General features: G+C 39.6%; 1 protein-coding gene across 1 annotated transcript in view; it reads right to left on the minus strand.

The window, feature by feature from the left end:
- Positions 1-13567: 13567 nt before the first annotated feature.
- The window catches only part of ngfra (nerve growth factor receptor a (TNFR superfamily, member 16)), a 29902-nt gene continuing 21450 nt past the window's right edge, over positions 13568-22019 (minus strand). Inside the window, exon 6 of the mRNA XM_051388355.1 lies at positions 13568-17438. Coding sequence (XP_051244315.1) covers positions 17386-17438 — 53 coding nt within the window. The 3' untranslated portion in view covers positions 13568-17385. The remainder of the gene's footprint in view (positions 17439-22019) is intronic.

Here is a 22019-nt window from a genome sequence, read left to right on the forward strand (position 1 = left end):
TGTGTCATTTAATGCTGTTTTCTGATTATTTGGTTTATAAACAGTCACATTTTGAGAATTTAGTCCTAAAACACTTCAGAATTTTGATGCAGGCTAACTCTACACCAGAGCCATCTCAGGGCAATTTAGGACTTTGGAATGATGAAAAGATGTTACCACATCTTCTTCATAATTGACAACTTTCATGTAAGACAGCCCAAAATCCCTGACGATGACTTGATGAAGGCCAGAAGACAGAAAAAGGTGGTCCAACTATAAAGTAATTTTATGTACTACAAGTGTTGCTTGATTTTTGTTTAAGGCTGTTTTCTATCTCCATGCACCTTGGAAGTCGGCGAAGATGTAGCCTACCAGAAATCCCTACTCTGCTTGTGCACCCTAAAATCACAGGTAGAAGGACCTTAAGTCACTTGAAATACATAAATTAAAGGAGTTTTTTTTTTTTTTTTTGGGGGGGCTTTTATTGCCTTTATATGAAAGTGACAGCTGAAGACAGACAGGAGAGGGGGGCAGAGAGAGAGGGGATGACACGCAGTAAAGGGCCGCAGGTCAGATTCGAACTCTGGGCTGCTGCAGCAAGGACTCAGCCTCGGTACATGGGACACCACCTCTACCAACAGAGCTAATCGGGCACCCAGTTTTAAAGCATTTTAACTGGAGTTGAAGAAAATCTAAATCAAAATACAAAGCGTGTCTTTACTTGACTTTATCCATGACACTTCTAATGTCATTATTTTATGACTATGCTGATACTGAATGATTTCACTCAGAATTGGTTCAATATGACCATTACAACCTTGTTTGACATAGATGTCTGTTGCACATGATTTTGTTGTAGGTTTCAGACCCTATGTCAATAACACTAGTGCTAACAAGTGCTCATTTTGTTACTCTTCTCACAGCACTTAGTGCAATAATGCAGTTTTAATGACTCTGTAAGCGCAACTTAACTGTGTAACTGTGTTGGGCTGTGAACAGGACCTCTGGGTATTTCAGCATATTTACTGTTACAAAGGAGAGCTTCTACATTGTCCATATAACCTCTCACATCCATTAATTAGATACAGACACAAGGTTTGTCCAGTAGCCCTGCTCCTGTGCAATCATCAAAGACAAGAAGTTGCTGTGTGTGAAGTGTGTGTCCTGAAATGCTAGCCAAAGAGACAGTTTCTCTGCTCCGGCTGTTCAGTATCAGTTGAGTGCTGCTTGGAGAGAAGGAGTGTGAGACCAGAGAGGAAGGGAGGGGAGGAACACTGGAGTCTAATATAATACAATTTAGAACAAGCACTTCCATAAAGATGGTGAGTGGATCCACGTGGGCTGACTCACGACAAGCACAGCTGCATCTGCAAATTTGCCCAATCTCTCAGCTCAGTAGAAAATGATTGTCTGGCCGTCTGTTAGCGCTCCTTAAGTTCAGATTTGCTGGATGTGCCTTCTTAGCTTGCAAATTTTCTGTTTTTCTTTCGGGTAGAAAAACACTGGGTCTATTCATAGTCGTTTTCAGATGACGTTTGGCGTGAACGTGTCAATAGCGAAGTAATATATTCATCCAGTGTCTGAGGAGCGGTTTCTAGATGGAAAACAGCTTTTCCAAGGATACCGCAGACACTGGGTTGCACACACTGCGGTGAGATAGTTTTGTGATATGGCAACCAGCATCATTAATGTGTTACAAAATAAAAGTTAATCAATGCTTCACAGTTTACCAGTACAGTTACAAATAAATGTGATGACATCATTTCATTTGGAAACCATTAGCTTTCAATCTGTAAAGGAGAGTTCATGTTTAAGAGGGCCCAGAATGAGTGGCAAACTTTAACAAGGAATTGTGACTTAACAGATGTTCACTGACTCCATTTATAGATCAACCTGTTCATGCAAAACCAGTATGCTACAGTGAAATCCATCACACCATGTCCCTTCTTCATTAGTTCTTATGCTGTAATAACACAAGCTTTTTCTGATCAGACCGGGTGGTTCAGGGAGTTTCTGCAGGTTAATGTGAGGCGGTGGTCAGTCAGGGGTCTTTAGTTTCACACCCTGGTTTTTTACTCCAGGAGGCCTGAAGGGAGACGGCGAGCTTGCAGAGCTGTTCAGGGATCCAGTGACACTTTAGGAAAACATGGTGCAAAAATGGATGGGAACACTAACTTTTCCAGACAGATGTGTTGATAAGCCCTCCAAAGGAAAGGCTTCAGTGTGATGCTGTGAGTTCGAAGAGGCAACAGTGGAGGAAAGAGAAAATGGGACAGATGGGGCTGAAGAAGAGAACAAATAAAAGCAAAAGAAGTAGATTAAACTATCCTCTCGTCTCCCTTCTGCTCAGTTTTACTTGCAGCTCAGTCATATTCTCTTTCAGACTATCCCTTTGTCCCTCCCCATAAATTAGCAGCTGTCAGACCCCTCGGACTGTGGTGCTGATTGATGACCTCATCTGGGAGTTAACATGACACACTTTGTGTCAACTTTTCAGCCTGCTGTACTCACGCTCTGTATTGTCTTCTTTACTCAATACCTTGAACCATTCATTACCCTGCCGCCAAACACCGCTTATTGTTACCTGATCTCTCAAAACCTAGACCCTCTGCCATGCAGCATGTGGTGAACAGACAAAGGCACTTAATTCTTTTGGCCAAGTAACAGGTTATAAATACTGTCAAATGCAAGAAGTCCTATGTGTGACTGAGTAGGTTTCGGTGAGGGAGAGGCTAGGGCTGTGCAGTCCCATTGCTTCTTAACACACCCACATCCTCAAGGTGTTGATGAAGTTGCAGAGCTTTGATTGATGACTGCGCATTCATGCCTGTGCTCTGGAGTTCCTCTACAGTATGTGGGTGTCCTCTGAGTGAAATCTCTCATTTCCTGCAAATACACAAGGGTGACGAGTGTGGAGGTGTTTCCCTTTTAGTAAAGAAACTTCCACAAAGTAATGAGACCGTTTTTTATCTCATCTTTGTATTGTCTACTTTCACTTTAATGGATCCTGCTGCCACTCTTTGTTTTAATCACCACTTCATCTCTCATTTAGAAGACTCAGCAATCAGGGATTGGTCAGCAGAGGATTCTAGTGGGAAAATAAAGCTTTTTTATGGCAATATGTTGATGTGCCAAGTGTTTCGTGAAATCCAGCATTGTTTCAGTATGGCCTTTCAGAACAATAAAAGCTACTGCGGTTGGTGTGTGGTTTTTCACAGGAGAAGTAATTATCCATTAGACGTGTCAGATCTATTAGATGTGCTCGGAATGGTCAGCTAAAATGCATGTCTGGGATTTTTGTTTTTCCTGAAAGTCAGCTCATAATGCCAGGTAATGAGCTCTAATATATGACCTAAGTGATGGTAAGAAGTAACAGCAGCTCCAAATCAATTAACCCAGTGTTCCTCTCAAGTGGTTATTATTCATTGATATATATTCATTGATATACATGCAACAGTAGGCTATGTATGAAATGTATAATGTTTCTCAATTGCAAAACTATTGACTAATTGCATTCTGTATTTTACAATCTATTTTGATTTTCATGTATTTCAGAGCAACAAACTTTTTCTGCAATTGCTTAGTTCTTGTTTTTTACTCTGTTAAATGTTCTGCCATGCGTTCTTGGTTATGTGCAAATTTTACAGATATACAAAATAAGGGATTACAGAAATTCGTGAGACCAAAGAAACAAATTCCTTAAACCGCTTGTAATACAAAAGTTTTATGGCTTATGCTTAAAACTGAAAAGCTGTTACTGAAAAGGGAGGGAAGGAAAATAATAGTAGTGATTAATCACTTTAAAGGGCACTCCTGTTATGACAGCTGAGAAAACTGCAAGCAAGCAATGTATTGACTTTATTTCTTCTTAAAAGCTTTCTGTTAATTCTGATGGCACTCAGAGTCTGAGAAAGTGGACCAATAAGAGATAATCATTAGGGATGGGATAGCTAATATATTATCTATATGTCTGTTCTCAAGTATTTTAGCATTATTTTCTAGTATATAGTATGTGATGCAGAGTTACTCAGATACTTGTTAGATTTTTATTAATTAGCAGTTAGTTCCTGATTTGTTCCTTTCTCATTCTTTTGTAGCTACTAAGATGTTAAGTACCTTGTTGTCAGGTGTTGTTATGGGACTGAAAATCTGAAGATCTCGCAAGAAATAATTTACTCAACGAGTTTAGTATGGTTTCCTCTCCAATCAGTCAACATGTACACACTTCTAATAATGAAAACTTTTTTTCTGAAGCCATATTGTATGTAAAGCTTTGTGACAATGACAATCACATTCTTCTCTTACAAATTCACATTTATAACCAGGCATTGAACTCGAGTCAGGGGATGTGGCTGCTTGCCATACATTGTGCATGCTGAGTGTCTCCTTTCCTTCCTTTACCTCATTCTGTCCATCCATGCCTCCCTATCTCTGGGTTTCTCTTCTCCCTCTTCTACCTGCTGCCGCTCTATCTTATTCATTTTCTGTCACTATCTTCTAAACACAGATAACTCAGGTCCCGACCTATCCTGCTAGTGGGGATGGAGTTAACAGAGCTGCGAGTCCTTATCACTGATTCTCACATGCACATGCGAAAAAGGGAAAACACAGCACAATCCAAACAATAAAAACCAAGAAATAGACACATGCAATAAGATTAATGTAAAAGCAAACATGCAATAAAACCTTCAATAAATAATTCAATAATCACACATTAAAAAGTTAAAATGTGCTCAGATAAGCACTAATGCTGCTGAAGTTTTGCATATCTTTTGGCATAAGCTCATGCACGTAATATCGGAGTATCACACAGCACTATACTGGGTCCATTACTATTTCATTAAGACATTAATGACCTCCGTTTTGCATGTAAAATGTCCAGCTGTCCTCAATATGCCGATAATACTGTAATTTTCCTTACTTACACAAATATTGTTTTCACTCATTAAAAAGTCTCTTCTCTATGTTTTTAACTGACTGTCAACAACTGTTTGGGAGTAAGTGTAAGGTTTGTTACTGTTTGTGTTTTCGAGTCAGTGATATGTGTCTGTACGGTCCTGCTCTGTTACTGCAAGTCCACACAGGTTTCAGCCAGACAGCTGTGTTAATAGGTGAAGTAACAGGTAGAAAATTGGATTTCTGTTAACACTGTAAAGGCCACTGAGCTGCCTGCTGTCTCCATGGGTTTCTTTTCCACCAGGCAAAGACATGCAGGTCAGTTTGTATGAATCGCCTGTGCTCTATAGTCTCCCACAGCTCTGAACAGGAGGGCTAGAGCTGGGAGAATTAGTATTAGTACTTAGTCATACAGTAAAGTGTGGCACTGATGGTGGCGCTAGATAAAAGGTTAAAGGAAAGTTTCATCCTGAAGGGAACATGAATGTGTATATCCAATTTCATGGCAATTCATTCAATAGTTGTTAAGATATTTCAGTTTGGACAAAGTGGTGGACAGACCAATACTATACTATACTATAACTATTTCACTAACACAACACCACGTCTGAATATATTTAGCAATTCACTAAATAATAATGAATTGGATGAATGAAGGTTGAGGATTGAGACATATGAGAAAAGGTATGAGTGATAAATAAGGAATCAAATGGACAGTTAAAACGGACTAAAAGAGGCATGTTGATGAACACCAAAGTCTCACTGAAGAGGCATCTCGTGGTTTCATGTTCCCCTCTGTGGTTCCTTTACTGGAAAGCAGAGGAAGGCCAAGGGAAACAGGAAAGTGTTTGCATTGGAGCGATGTTACAACTGAGACAAATAGAAAAGGCATGCTCTTTTTTCCTGATCCAAAATAACATTAAGGTTTATTAATTCCTTTTATTATCCAACAATGGCATTCTTTTATAGAAAGCTGGCCTTTTAAAATCATGGATTTTTCATTGTTTGCTTTTGTCATTTTAAAAGCAAAGCTACTGTATTATCCTTATGCTTGGCTTTTCAGGTATTAAAAATTGGCTGAGGGAGGCGAGTCCCTGTAAGCCATCTCCTATTCTCTGCCTTTATAAATGATGACTTCACCCAACGAGAGTTTATTCAGAGAAAAGCAGAGAGAAATGGAAATAATTCCTTTCACCGTGACACAGCCTTACTTTATTGTCTCAGTGTAATAGTCTCAGCCCTAACACATGCAGGAGATAATGCGTTATCATAAAACTGATTTCCAGGTTCATTCGCTGGACTGCAGTGTGTTGTGGAGCAGATCGAGCTGTCTGCTTACTGTCACCCATCACACAGCCAGCTTGGTGTAGATGCAGCAAGACGTGCTGTGGGTACCCAGCATCTCCGGCCCCGGAGAAAAGGCTCTGAGTAAACACACAGGGGATCCTACCTAACCTTTTTTTATGCATGCATTGGATATTCAGTATTCATGTGGCATACTGCTGGAAGCATCTGGGCACTGCAGCTGCACCAGCAGCAGAAGCATAGGGTCAATGCAGGAAAAACACAACATCTCTAAACGTATTGTTGTTGACAGAAAGAGAGTCCATTACAAGGTGAGAATGGCAAAGTAATTAGGAAAACCTGATTGTTAAATTTGCCCCGCTTGAAAGTCAGATTCTGTTCAGCCCCCAGTCAGTGCTTGTTTTGAAAGCATGAGTTAGACTACTTTCAGTGTTTTGCTTCATGTAACCGATATCAACAATGTTCTATGGAGCTCAGTTCAATGTAATGATGTAAGATCATTTTACCTCGCCCTGTTTTTCTATATATCATCAAGAATGTCAAAAAACTGGTGTGATGCCTGTGATCAGGCTCAATACCCCGAGGTAGTTTACTCATCATCGCCCATCAACCATACTGTCAAGTGTGGTCGATACAGCCATCTGTATGTAGGAGAAAGGCTTAATTTGTCCATGCAAATGCTTAAATATATGTTTGTATGTGCATGTGTGTGAGCTGTTTATGCGTTTGTCATATACAAAGTTCCACCAGGATGAAAAGCCAACATGATTAGAGAGGAGAAATCAGGCCTTGTCTTGTAATCAAACTGAGGAGAAGGTGTGTCTCTCAAAGATAAACACAGTCTGCATGTTGTCTGAGCATTTCTGACTGCTTTATGTTCAAAAATAAGTTTTGAGCACATAAAACCAGGTGCTTCAATGTGGCACAAACTCATATCTGAGAAGCTAGAGGGAAAAAAGAATTATGCATACATTTTATTGTTGGCAATAAGTGGTTTGCAGATCTTTATAAAAACCAGTGGTTTCATGTTCCATTCTGCATCCAGTGGGTGTCACAGATAAACATGTGGTGTAGTGCTGTTATTGTGGTTTGAGTGAATGCTGCTCCATAACAAAGAAAGACTTATAGGGTAGTTGCATCATCTGTCGGGTACATACATTAAGTCAAGTAAAGTTTATTTGTATTGTTTAATATTATATTAAAAGTCTCAATGAGCTTTATAGGCTCACAGCAGCATCAATTCCCAACTCAGCCCCAACTAAAAGGAAAAGGAGAACAATGTATTCAATGTTGTAACAGTTACAATAGAAATACAAAATGCAAAAATGGGATTATTATAATAAGCCCAATAGTAATGTTGTAAATCCAATATTAAGAAACCAGTAAAGCAGTGAAAGGACCGGCTCCACTGAAGTGAGTCAAATGAAAAACGTTGAAGCTGCTGGTGCAGAGATGTTTGCATAAAGCTTGAGGCTCAGATTGGGTACGGGTTTGGTCACTATTTTTAGAATTGTTTGAAATTTTGTTTAGATACCCAATGCCTGATAAGAAAAGGGAAAGACACAGAATGTAGCCACTGTATTACAATAGCCTGCAAATTAAGAGTCAGTAATGTGCCTGGTTAATTTTTTTTTTTAATTAACTCTGTGAGAGACCCTTTTATATTAACTGACATTTAATATTTTATTATAGAGGAGTACACTTGATTTCACCTGATATAAAAATAATATTACTTATAATTAAACCATGTTCAAAATGTAAACTAGTGATAGCTTCCAGCTTTTATAAAGCTTCTATTTTAACATTTAAGAGATTCAGTTGAGAAGAATAAAACCCTGATGCTCTTCTTCCCTCTGCTGTATTAAAGTATTTGCTGGTTTTATATTCCTCTGCATAAATGGACTGCACCTTTTGTACCTTAGCACAGAGTCCTGCACCGGGCAGATAACCCACATAAACATTGTGTAACAGGTAAAAAAATCTATTTATATGAATTCAAGAATATGGGTGACAAAAGTGTGTTGTTTTTTCTGGAGAAATCAGAACGAAAATGAAATATATTTAATCAGCAGCAGTCTATTATTGTGAAAGCCGCAAGCTCGCACATTCTCTCTGAGGAAACATACAGCTGCAGCAGAAGAACGGTTGCGGCGCTTAAGTTTGCATGCTGGACATCAGGCCGTTAAAACAGTGTGTGGAGATGGATTTAGCAAACTGACACAGGGCTTAACTGACATCTGTGTCGAGCTGGATGCAGGAGCAGCGTAGTGAGTTCAAAAGTTGGTGATTGATTTAGCCAAATGGTTAATCATGATTTTAATTCATGTTTCTACATATTACACCAGGTAACAGGTTGGTTACAGTTCTGAGATCTGTGGGTGAAGGCGGGTGCAGGTTTGAAAAACTGGACACGTGTAGGATTCTGCCTTAGCAAATAAAATGCTGGCCTTCCCATCAAGAGAAATTTGGGGTTCAGTTTCTTGCTCAAGAATGCTTCGACATGTTAAAACAAATGGAGCTGGAGAACGAACCACCAACCTTGTGATTAATAGAAAACCTGTTCTACCTCCTGAGTCACAGTCGCAGCGTCTACTTTATCCCCAGTACGAACATTTTTTTTGTTAAGTTGAATAGATTGTTACACAAGGCAGAAAAAAAGTGCCATCATTCTAAAGGTAGCTGTCTACATTGGTACCCTTCGCTGCAAAGTATGCTTTTTGTTATTTCTTACATAGTGTACCTACACTGTGAGTTCTGTTTATCTTCCCATTGAAATGACACAGTTTCTGTGTCACTTTCTGCCTTGTTTACTGTGTTACAATGTACTCTACTATTTAAAAAAATAAATTGTACTGGGCACAAAGTGGAGGGTGCATACATAACAGTGATAGTTCCATTTAAATTTTTCTCCCTCAGAGGTTTAACAGAGATAAATAAAATCTAACCCTGCCCTTTTCACCTCTATCTTCATGCAAGAACAGTCTGGTTATGGGTGTGGGCAAACTGAATCCCACTGAGTCCCACTCTAATGTTTCATTAGTCAACTATGTTGTCCACAATACATCAAAGCAGAGCAGGAAATAAGCAAACCAGATCCATGCATGGGAATCAACAGTGATGCTGAATCAGTGCTGAACAAACACATATTTGAGTTTTTTTGGTAGAAATAGAGTTCAATTAAGACAAGAAGAAGAAGAAGTAATTTGTCTTGATTACCTGTCAGTAAAATAGTATAACTTTATACAGTGAAGTTAACTATATGTTTACCTTTTCTATTTCTAAGGTGTAAATAGTAGCAGGGCTCTGTATACATGTGGATTTGATTTATGGATTTGTACAGAGCACAAGATATATGTGTTACTTTGTGATACCTAGAGGGTCATATTTCTAGACAGAGACAAAACACTCAAACTTCTTTTTAACTTTGTTTCCAGCTGACGTGCCCTAGAAGTCCCACAGCAACAAGTGCAACATGATAAATTAAAATAAGTCTGACTGATGAGGTTTTGTGGTGGGGTGTGTTTGACTTAGTAAGCCGGTTATCCAGCAGAGTGAGGTGTTACAGGATGGGGTTCCCACAGCTGGCTGCCATCACTCTCCAGTCTATTGCTTCTCATTTTCCAGCTCCAGTTCTATCTCTCTGGGCTCTTATTCCTCTGTCTTTATATATAAAACTGTGAGTTGGGACAGGGTGGTCCCCCTCTTTCTCCATGGGATGCAAGCAGATGGGAGAAGCCAGAGGTGGATTGTTTGATTTGCTCATGTGTTAACTGCTGCTGTGCCGGATGGTTTCCTCGTGTGCCCCACACATGATCCGGAGCTGGTATCCAGGCCTGCAGCGAGCTCTCCCACACTGATTTCTCACCCTGCAGGGACCTGAAACACTGATAAAACAGAAATAAAAACACGAAAACACAATAAAGATCATGGTAGAAATGGCCGTGTGTTTCCAGTTTGTTCTGTGCGTGTTTTATTCCTCTGTGCCTTGCATATTTATTTATCAGGTGTTTCGACATCACAACAATGAGTTCAACCATTTGGAACAGATTGAAAGACCTTCAAAGATTCACTCCTTCTTCCGCAATGTGGAAAGATGCCATTTTCTAAAAATATCCTCCTTTAGGACGTCAGCTCACATTGTGTGCAGATGATGCAGCCGCTGTCCAAGATATGTCAGAACAGATGTTTGTCAATGTTTTAGCATTTTGATTTCACTCCAACCTGTTCTGGATGTACTGGGGAACTCTGCGTTAGAGGTGCGACATGTAGTGTTTTATGTTTTAAAAATGAGAGCCATATTTCTCATAAATCCTGCTTCCTGTCTCACTGGACATAACTATTTCTCCCTCCTCCCTGTTGTCACTTCAGTTGTTTTAAAGGACAAAATGAAGGATAAGTTAACATGCATTCAGGTACTATAGGAACATTATTATTGAGACTAAAATGAAGTTGGTTGTTGAAGAAATTCTACACCAATACTCTGTTTTTGAGTAGTAAATATGTCTTTTAGGCAAACAAAAAGCTTTCTCCAGGGAATGGCAGCCCTAGCTAGTTTGAATCTGCAGCATTTCAATGAATTTCAATGGCAGCAAAGAGTAAATAAAAAGAAAGAAAAAGGTGAAATGTCCATAAATATTTCTCAAACCACTTTTGCAGCATAATCCACAACATTGCATGTTACTTCCATGTCTCAACAGAAAAAGTTTGCTAATTAGCTATTTCATTTGGCCATTTATTGCCACTGGATTTATTTGTTTCTATGAACATTTTTTGATACATTTACATTTGTGGTTTGTATGTTTTTGCAACAACCAATTGACAAAATAACTCATTTATTATTGACTTCCAAAATATGACCAATTACTGGTATGATTGCCACCGATGTGGTTAGTTTGGTTTGGTTAGGCCCAAAAACAACTTGGTTACAGGCATAATGAGTAGGATTTGTCAGTTGCTATTTGTAAACATGGTCAAAACTTTATACAGAAGTTGCTTTGTTCTGGTAAAAATATATTAAATTTCTTTGGTGGTTAAGATGAAGAATTATATTCTTATTTATTCTTATTCTTATTTGTTTAGTATTCATGGTCATTTATTTATTACGCAAATGTTTGTGTTGCCTAGGGGTAAAAGTGTGGTATTTTGTAAATTGTGGGGGTTGTTTAATCAATGGGTCACATGACTGATCACCACCCTGATGAAGGCAAGCTAGCCAAAAAATGTTCTCAACGATAATAAAGTTGTGTAACCATTTTTTAAATTAAGGAGATGGGATGTGAACAGCAGCTTCTACTTAAGTTCGTCAACCCGTCCTCTTATCAGAGGTTTTGTTATTGCAACATTATGCTACTTCCGTTTTTGCACAACCAGAACACGGATTATTGATGTTGGTTTTATGGAGAGGACAGTCTATTTTTTTTTTTTTTTTTGCTTTGATGTAAGCTGGGTACAGCTGCTGTCCTCTACGAAGAGCCAAAAAAAGCAGAAAAATTTTTTCCGTGCCACCATTGAAACCTATGCTGGGGCTTAGTATTTGACACTCAGAAGGTTTCTTTAAAACATGGCTTCCTGTTTTTCTGTCTACAGGCTGTAAAACAACAGACACAATGTTGGGCCGTGTAAATTTCCGTGCTGCTGGCGCTGACAGAGGCTATCAACTCTCTTAGCAATATTTTGATTAGTTAGAAGTAACTCTAATAATATCTTGGACTGAATGTAGAAATAATTTATTGATTTTAAATTGCTAATAAAAGTGTCTGTGAGCGACAGAACGGCAACACAGACATTAATCGTCTTATAGCTGAAGGTGACTGTGCGTGTATCTTTATGAGCCGGTGACGTAGTCGTGTTTGAGTTTTATCGCCCGAGCGTATTTTAATATGTCTTTGCTTTTCCTACAGTGGGCATGTCTGTTCGCTTTTATCTTAAGACTTCTTTTTTTTCTGCCATTTCAGCTGACTCACAGTCTTGATTAATCTTGACAGAGGGAAAAACGTAGTTTGATTAGTGTCTCCATATACGTGCTCCCTGCTGATCAAATTAAAATTCTGCAGTCTATCTGTCAACCCCATCTCAGTCAAGTTTTCCGCATTCAGGGCTTGATATAGAAACCACTCAAGGAGGGAAAGAAACTGTACAGAAACATTTCACACTGATATTTTTGTTTTGCTTTTCCAGGCGCACTTTCTTTCTGAAATTGGTCGAGTAAAAACTGTAAATACCGTTGTTAAGACTGTGTTGTTTTTGCAGAAACAGAATTGCAGCAACTACAGACATCTGTACTGCATTTGGTGACTTGCCTCATCTCACGTCCTCCTCTTATGTCCTTTTGGTTTCTGTGGAGGATTTATCACTGAGGATTCATCTCTGACACGTAGCAGGAAGAAAACCCTGTTGCACTCCAGAATGTTTGAGTGGTGATAAGACTGCTGGGAACCACACTCCAGGTCCAATGGACACAAACATATGGTCCTGCTTTTTGACTGTGGTTTGGCTGCCAGTCTGCCACTCCATACTTTATGGTTTCAGCATTTTATTTTCATTTGCTTGAGGTCATTTTCACAAATGCTCTTGGGTGTTTTGTAAAAAGGGGGGGGATACTGTGCACTTCATAATCCTATATAACAGCAAGTCTGTGTAATGTATTGTGGACATTTCCTCAGGAGATTTTGAGGTCCATACGGTCAACTTTGGGAATAATTTGAATAATTTCCAATGTTTCTATATCGGAGTACAAACTCACTGAGGTTTCTCCAACCCTTTCATGATGTCAACATGCTTTTCAATCCTAAATCCAGTATGAAAATAAAGGACTTTTTTAGTTCGACATTTTCAGAAATGTTCTTATTCGCCTTCTTGCTGAGAGTTTGATGAGAAGATCAATACCACTCTTATGTCTGTTTAGTAGATATAAAGCTACTGCCAGCTGCTTGTTATCTTAGCTTAGCATAGAGACTGGAATCAGCTAGCCTGGTTCTGCCCAAAGGAAACAAAATCAGCCCCCAAAATTATTGTTTGTTTAATCCATACAAAAACAACATGTGGTTGTACGGGGAGAGGGGGATTATATGTCAGATTATTTATTATCTTTTCATCACCTTTAAATTGCCAGATAACAAGCAGAGACTCCAGGAAGTCATTGGTCCTGGCCAAGAAATAGTCTGGCACAAGATGCCTGTAAAACAGCAAATAGTTGATTTTACTCTTTAGTTTTTGTAGGCATTAAAAATAAAGCTATAATGTGTTAATTAGAGGTGTTGGTATGTGTGTCCCCATTTCCATAATCTTAAACATGTTTCCCAAAATGGGGAGCTATTCCTTGAACACATTAAACGTCAGATATGTCCGTAAATGTAAACATAGCCAGTTTAGCTACAAAGACACACAATGCAATGACATCCCTGTTTATTGTATTATAGATGCTCATTTCATTTGCACACATTTTTTTTTTTTTTTTTTTTTTTACATTTTATAGTGTATTTTTGTATCTTGTATCAACTCTAAGAAATTCACATTTACACAATGCATTTTACATTAGTAGGTAAGTACAGGTGACATTCAGCATTTTCGGGAGCAGGTCCTGACCTATCTGTATCAAGTTTGTAATAATATCACAGAGAATCACAGTGAACCCCCCTATAGATTTCATGTTACGGCATATTACATGTCCCGTCGCCTCTGAAATGGAGGTACACAATGAAACTTACTGTACATGCAAAACCTCTGCACAGTAAAGCTGATCTCTATCAACTAATAGCATATGTGAGTTTGGAGGAGAAGTCTTAGGTGACATGTATATGTTTTTGTAATGCTACATGACCCTACTAGTTGCCAGTATTTATAGCATGTTAACACACAGTGTAGGTTCATTGGTAACCTATTTGTACTGTAAGTCTCTCTATTTTAGTGCCAGGTTTATACAGTTTGCTTGAGTCTCCAAGGTTCATCGATAGCTCTGACTTCTGTTTACTAAAAACCTTCATTAGCTCTCAAAATATAAAAGAAATGCACATAAAATCATAAAATAAGTGGAAAAACTGCAAAAAAATAGAGTCAAACATCTGAACTTAAAGACACCTGACACTGTATACAGGCACTTGAACTGTGGTACACTCTTTGAGTGCATTCATATAACATCTAATAAGTGCTACAAAATAACATATCAGTTAGAAAAAATACTGATTTCAAAAGTGTAATACTATTTATAATATAAACCAACAGGAAAATGTAAAGACAAAAACAATTTACGACAAACAGAATGAGGGGAAATTTAAACCTTATCCTTGAATGTGTCTTGCATATTTCTGTTATATTCGGGTTGTACATTCTTACATTGTGTGTCTCACATCACAAGCTTCTAGGGAGAAAGAGAATAAGTCGGTTCAGGGTAGATGAGTGCACTGCTGGAGGGCTGATTGGGCCTCAGGGGGAGACAGAGTCGAGGACTATGTTTTTTTTTTTCCTTTAAATCAACACTCTGGTCACTCATACTGTAGCAGCGTCTGCTTTAATGTCACTGCCACAGCTAGGATCAGGATGATTCATGCCGGCTCTCTCAATAGAGGAGTGAATCATACACTGTTGCTCTGTGTGTGTGTGTGTGTGTGTGTGTGTGTGTGTGTGTGTGTGGTCACATGTCCACATCGCATGCCCACATCAACTGAGGAGCTGTGAGCAAAAATACAGCAGCATTTTATTTGTTTCCATTCATAACGCTGCCATGATACAGGATGAATCACAAGTGATGATACCAGAAAGTTTAATTGTCTTGCGATGTTGGTGACCATGTGACCGATCCACGCAGCATCACACAGGATATAATGACTCACTTTCTCTGTCTGCCTGACATTTCTTATCTATCTTTTGCGCACTAAACTCAACAGTCTCTGCTAACAAGTAAACACATCTTATTTCTCCAGTAAAGTAATAGGTTTTACACTTCTTGGCTTTATTTGCAGGAGTTACACAAGAAGATTGATACCACTTGTCCAGGGATTATAGTCCAACCTGTAAAAACCCCAATGTGTTGTGTCGTGCTGCTGGCAGTAGCATTATATCTACTGTACAGACATGAGTGTGGTATTGATCTTCTCATCTAAGTCTCTGCAAGAAGTGATAAATGTATTTTCCCAAACTGTCTAACTATTTCTTTTAAATCCCCCAGTGTCTGAATCATGTTGGAATTAGTTAATATGCATATCAACCCGTATCTTTCTACATTTTCTTTTTTCAACAGAACAGCTGCTTTATATCTGTACCTGTCTACCTACCTACTCTATCATACATCTACAGATTGTTTACAGAAATCCTCTACAGATCTCTTGATACTTTTTAGTCATACCACAACAAGAGGGACCCTGAGAAAGTACGTGCCCCTGTAGGAATGAATACTAAAGCAGTGCAGTCAAGCTCAGCTCCGATATACTTCTTTTTCAAGATATCTATGTCGACTGCTTTTACAGTTACTGCAAGCAGCAGGGGACAAACATAAAAGTGGTCCTGTGTGATAAAGAGGTGCCACCCAGCCTTGCTGCTAAGTGCTTTTATATCACCATGGCGATATAGTAAATGTCAGTGGCCTCGGACTTTGATAAGGGGTCTGTAATGTCATGTTGAGGATTCAAAGAAAGCCATGTCGCCCCTCTGTCGTCCGCAGCATTAATCCCGATGAGAAGTGGCTGAGCCAAGCGGAGTAGAGGGTAAATGAAGCTAATACCCTGAGGTAATTACTACCTGCCTGTCAGGACATCTCTCTAATGGGCCCAGTGTTGACGTGAGCGCCAACGCTTGTACATTAGCGCCTCAACCCTGTTCATCAGGCTCTATCACGCAGACAGAGCTGCATGCAAGACTGTGAGAGTGTGTGGAGGATGGCGGTGTCAGTCAGCTGAGGATAGTGAAAAAACCTTGCCTCTGAGGGGTATCCCAATTTTCCACTCAGCAAGTGTAAAGAATGACAGATGGGATTCCTTTCCACAAATTTGTTCTGTACAAAATTCATTTAAGCATCTGTTTAATGAGCAGCTCAGTATACTGGGTCACTGATGACGCCACAGCTCCTTTTTTGCTCATCAGAAGGCTTCGCTTCCCCTAAGACATGTCAGCTCATCACAGTGAGTCAGCAGAGCTCCACAGTCTAAAGATGTTTCTCTCATGTTGCACATCCAGGCTCCATAGAGGACCGTGGAGGCACCCTGCTGAATCAGCCATGTAACTCAAGCCACAAAATGAAAGTAATGCACCACAAACAGGAGACAAACATTTGGGTGTGTTACATTATAAGCATGAAATTACTGAAACACAATCCCTGGAGGCGCTGTGAAGGGGTCTATGTGAGCGAGGGGATGGAGACTGCAGAGTACAGGAAGAAAAATAGTTGATTACCGAACGGGCTACACAGCAATTGACCTTTCTTCCCAAATATGAGTCACTTGCATCAGTCGGTGCAGCTAGTCTCAAACAATGACGCACATTTTATAAGACAACATGCCATGAAATGTTTCTGTGATTAAATGATAAAAGAACAAGAAACTTCAGATGAAGTTGGGAGTGACTCACGGCTCCCCAGCTGCTTTTTGTATCGCTGATGACGGCGGGGGTCTAATAGAGTGAATCCTACAGAGAGAGACAAAGGATTACCGAGAGTGGGACGCCACAGAGGAAGATGTGAGAGTAGAAAGGTCTCTTTGATGCGCGAGGAAAAAGAAAGTGGAGATAATGGAGAACCTCGCTGCCTATTTACCTTTCAGGCACATACGTTTAATGGCTAGTGATTGTGGAATTAGAGGGAAAATGGAAAGCTTAGAAAGGGGCAGAGGATACTAAGTTGGCAGTTAGTGAGAATTATGTCAATATTAGATACTGGAATAGTCAGTTAATATGAGATGCACTGGCATATATCTAGGATTATGTATCTGCAGTGACATTGGTACAAATAGTGGTTGATATTGCCATAGAGGTCGTGTCCAGGCACACTGATAGAGTTGGACTCTATATGCGGGGATGAAGAGTCAAACTGTGGCCCAAAGGTGCTGGGAGGTCCATACAAGTCAAGTCTTTGCTCTGTGGCCACTTCACATATGAATCTGAGTCAGTTTTACATTCCCATGTGGCCCCCCTGCTTTCTTCTTGGTCCACGGTTCAAGTCCCCACTCTACTCTCCCTGCCTTCAGCTGTGATGCCTCCTCTTCTTCCTCCTCCTCTGCCTCAGACTTCAGGGGGAGGCGTGTCGAGCTGGGGACCGCCATCCACCCTCACCACTGAGAGAGATAGTGAAAAGAAATATGTCAGGCTCTGATTTGTGGTGATATCAGCGGTGGTTCATTCACACAATTATGCATATTCTCATTTGTACCAACACAGTCTTTTGTGTTTCCCACTGAGCAGCTCCTTATTTAGTGAGAGGGAGGTCGTTTGAGTGCACTTTGATTAGTTTCTGATTAATAGGCGAACGTTTCATTTAGCCCACAAATAACTTTCAATCCACCAAAAAACATAAAAACATTCTTTAAGTCCTTCTGCATGGGAAAAACTCATGCCCAAAGCCCATGGTAATCACACTTTTCCCTGCAGGGGGCCCTGTGGTGTCACTCACTCATCCGAACCTGTTAAACTGGAGTCATTAGCCGGATGAGGATGGGAGACAAATGCTCTCTTTTCCCACAAACCTCTTAACCTGTTGTCAATTGAGGGAAGCCATGGAAACGCCTCGGGAATGCAGAGGCGTTCCTGAGAGGACCCCCGAGTCCGGTGGGTGTATTCTCGTCTTTATAAATGCATCCTTGTGCCAGGGAAGTGTAGTACAAGAGGGTTTATTTTAAAGCTTCAGAAGAGGGGGATTCTTTTGTTCACTTATAACGTCATACCCTCCCTCTGTTTTCATTCCTTTTCCATTCCTAAAAACATCTTTTTCACATACTTTACTGTTCGAAAATACACTTGAATTGCCATACTCCGCCAATCTGCTCGCTGTTTCTATCCAAATTGATTCTGTCCAGGGACAGCCACAGTCCATAGCTCTCCACTCTCTTCCTTCCTGTTTAAACAGACACTCTACAGGCAGCATCAGTGACAAAGAGCAGAGATGCTTGCCAGTGCAAAGCCATCTGTAACCCAGGCATATACACAGTGGCTTCCACCTGTACTTCCACTTCAGCTGTTTCTGAACTGGCATTGCATCTCCTTTTGAAACGTTGATAATAATGGCTACATGGCTGTTCAATGTTTTATTGACCTCATTCCAAGAATGAGTGCAAGCTGTCTTTCGCTGTCCCGAAATGTGAATTGAATCGCAGCAAAGCTTTCTTACCGACTTCTTCTTCTTTCTTTTTTAATCAGCACATTCAGGCAATCCTGATTAGACCCTAAGCCTCAATAAAGCTTTCAAGTTTGCTGATTGGGATTCAATTTGAGATGGCTTCATGGCAATCACAAGAACTCCCGGGGAAAATTTAAGAGACATTGGGATTGTTTTACTAATTTGAAAAATATATTACTTGTTTCTCATATTTCTACTTTACTTATCACTCCCTGTAGGAAGTGCAGAACTTATTTTATTACTTTTCCGTTTAAACCCCAAATTCCATGGGCAGATAATGAGTCAACGGACCCCTGGGCACAGACACAAAAAGGTCTATCTAGCTATCTATCTAACAGTGATTTCACATACTTCCCTGCACCAATTGGCATTAAACAACATTTAACTCAGACTCTGATGACAGTCAAATCTGATCAAATCACATCCACTCAACCCTGATGAAGCACATTGCAAGCAGAATTTATGAGTGAAGATTTTAAGTCAAATTTTTAAGGACTTCTGGTTTTTGTTGTAAACAGATCCTGAACTTCAGTAGTTTAGTAGTAGATAGCCGGAATAATCTTACCCTGCCACAGCAGATCAACACTAACACGCCTCTCCACGGGTAACATACAAGGGAATTAATGGACGACGTGGAGAAAGGTCCGAGGTGAACATGAATGTTGTTACAGTCGCATTTCTAGTATTGATGAAATGTGAAAAATTGAAAACGAGAGGGTAAAGAATTTGGAGCTGTCTATGGGTGCTTCAAAGGCCTATCCAAAGGGTCTTTATTTGAGTATAAAATTGAAGGTGATTTAAAGCTATTCCTCAAACAAAGTGATGAAGTGATCTCTCTTTCCACCATCTAAAACCATTTTGACCAGCTGAATTTACTTCAAGCTGACTGGCTGTTGAAAGCAGGTAATGCCATCAGCCATATTGAGTCGAGCTAAGATGGAACTTTTTCCTGCAACTGTTAAGTCATATTGTGAATCTTTGGTGTAAATGAACAAGGGAAACTGACACTGTCTGAGTAATGTTGTTGTCATCCAACAATGGTGGGAATATTTCCACCCTGAGAAGTTTTATCATGACTCTCTAATGTGAGAGAATGACACCAAATTATGAGTCATCCCTCCTCTTATTGAATTTGCATTTGCATTTGTAATTCCGTTATGCATTTAAGCTACAACATTATTATTTTAACTTTCCACTGGATGATGTTACACACTGAAGAATGTACTGTAGAATTGAGTTCCAGCAGGTCCGTCAGGGTCTCTCAAGAATCACAAACATTCAGCAAAACTAGACTGCAACCCCTTGACAGTTGCTGATTGTAGTGTTATAATAAGGACCTCCCTCAGGGTTTTCAATGAGGTTTTCAGATGAAGAACTAAATATTTTACTGTATTCTGATAAATATCAATCTGTGTTACTTATATTCAGGACTGTACGCATGCTGCTGTATGAATTTCAATAGTTTTTTTTCTGACTGACATTTGCCTTGACTCCATTTTGTGTAGACTAGGGACTAGGGAGGTCAAACACAGGACAAGGATGCATGGATGGGTGATGTGAGTGAGGGCTTAGAGGGCTTGTTTAAATTTTAAACACATTCAATATGCACAATTCAGAGGGGGGAAGCAGGCAGCAGAAGAGATTGTGGGGGGCAGGGTGGGGTGCTGCACAGATAGACGGTTCTTTTTAATGGAGATGAGTAGACAGAAATGAGGCCGAGCACCCTTCATATAGGAGCTCTCACCCCTCAGCAGTGACTCATGCAGGGTATACCCTTTCTGAATGTTGTCACTGAAAACAAAAGACATTTTCATTGCTCTATTTTGCTTTTTAAAAGGCTTATTTGACTTGTTTCAGCTGGAGGTGTTCCCATTATTTTAGCCGGCAGTAAAACATGGTTCGTTGGAAAAAGGAAACCCCCTGAGATTATCATGGATTTATTGTGCATATTCTCACCCTCTCATGTATTTTAACACACCCACTTGGTTAGTAAAGAACCAACGACCCCCAGCACGAGAGCATTTGCTGCCTCTTTAATGGCTTCCGCGCCCACAGACGGTAATAATGCCAATTAGCAGGTGCTAAACGCTGATGCTGGATCAGATTTTGAAAGGCAGTAAGACCAGGCCTGGATCTCATCTCATAACACCTGCTAATGAGCCAATCAGTTAAATACGCGAAAAGGGTTAACGGGGCAGTCATCTTCTCAATGAACCAATCCCGAGCTGTTCCTCCAAAAGAAATTCCTTCTTTTCTTCGACATGCAGCAGACTTTGCATTTGTTGAGTGGAAGAATGGAAAGGGGGACTCAAACGAAACACAAAAACAAAATAAGCTTTTCCCAAGCCTCATTAGAATGTAATGGGTATCCCAAAGAAGGCACAGTGGTGGGGATTGTTTGAGGGAGGATTTGAGTGTTGTTTGGCTTGTTAGCACATTATTATCGCTGTATAACCATTTTTTAGGCCTTACTATAATTCACAATAAAAATAGGAAGGAAACATATTAGCTTCTTAGCAAGAAAGTCAGGGAGCGAAGCATGAATGACTGAAGGAATAACAAGATCATGACTGAACTTGAGACTTCTTCTTCAGGTAAAAAGCCTCTCTGGTTTATGAGTATAGATCGAGTGAGAATGCAGGTTTCATCTCTTTAATGTAAGTGCTATTTGAGTATTGAGGGAAGGCAGACTGCTCTACAGAGGTCACATCTCTTTCCCGCAGCACTTGCTTTTATTCTTCAAGCTGTTTAAAGGTTATCCTCTTTTTGCAGCCACTCTGCACAGATTCCCAACTATGCACCTCATTTATTTGTATAAGTGCCCAGTGTTGCATCACATACGTTGATTACTAAAAGATTTAAAGAATATATAATTGGATGGAGAGAGTGGACAGCACATTCAAAGGGATGCTAATATGTCTGTAATTCAATTTCTTTACTTTTTGTTGAAGTTGCTACAGTATAAAGGATGATGCTGTTGATGTTTTTTATGTTTCTAATTGTCTACAAATCCTATAAAATTACCAAAACCTGATATCGCTTATTTCTCGGTGCTATAGACCTTCATTGTTGTCTAAAAACAATCAATCCCACATGCGCTTTCCTGCTGCCATAAAAACTCATTAGAGCAACAACTGTGTATTAGTCTGCGGCTGAAAATAGTCCCCCAACAAATGCATTATCTGCTCCGATTTGGTTAATGTTTGCTAAAAACTACAATACTCTGCTGTTTTATGTAAATAGCTAACCTTTTTAAAAATTAAACTATATATTTGTGACCAGTTATGAACACATTGTTGGTTTTGGTGTTTTCATGGGATTTGTTGACAATAAAAAACATTTTAAAAAAAAGTCTGATTGGGAAATTGTGCATAATACATATTTTTTTAGTTTTCTTAATCCATTTTCATGAAGCAATTAACTGTAAAAAACAATAAAACAAAACATTGTTTCTCCCTCTCTCAATGCACTGCACTGAAAGAAGTAAATTAAGCGCATGGTAAATTGCTTTATAATAGATCAG

Source organism: Dicentrarchus labrax, unplaced genomic scaffold (genome assembly GCF_905237075.1).
Source record: "Dicentrarchus labrax unplaced genomic scaffold, dlabrax2021, whole genome shotgun sequence".
Taxonomy (NCBI): Eukaryota; Metazoa; Chordata; class Actinopteri; family Moronidae; genus Dicentrarchus; species Dicentrarchus labrax.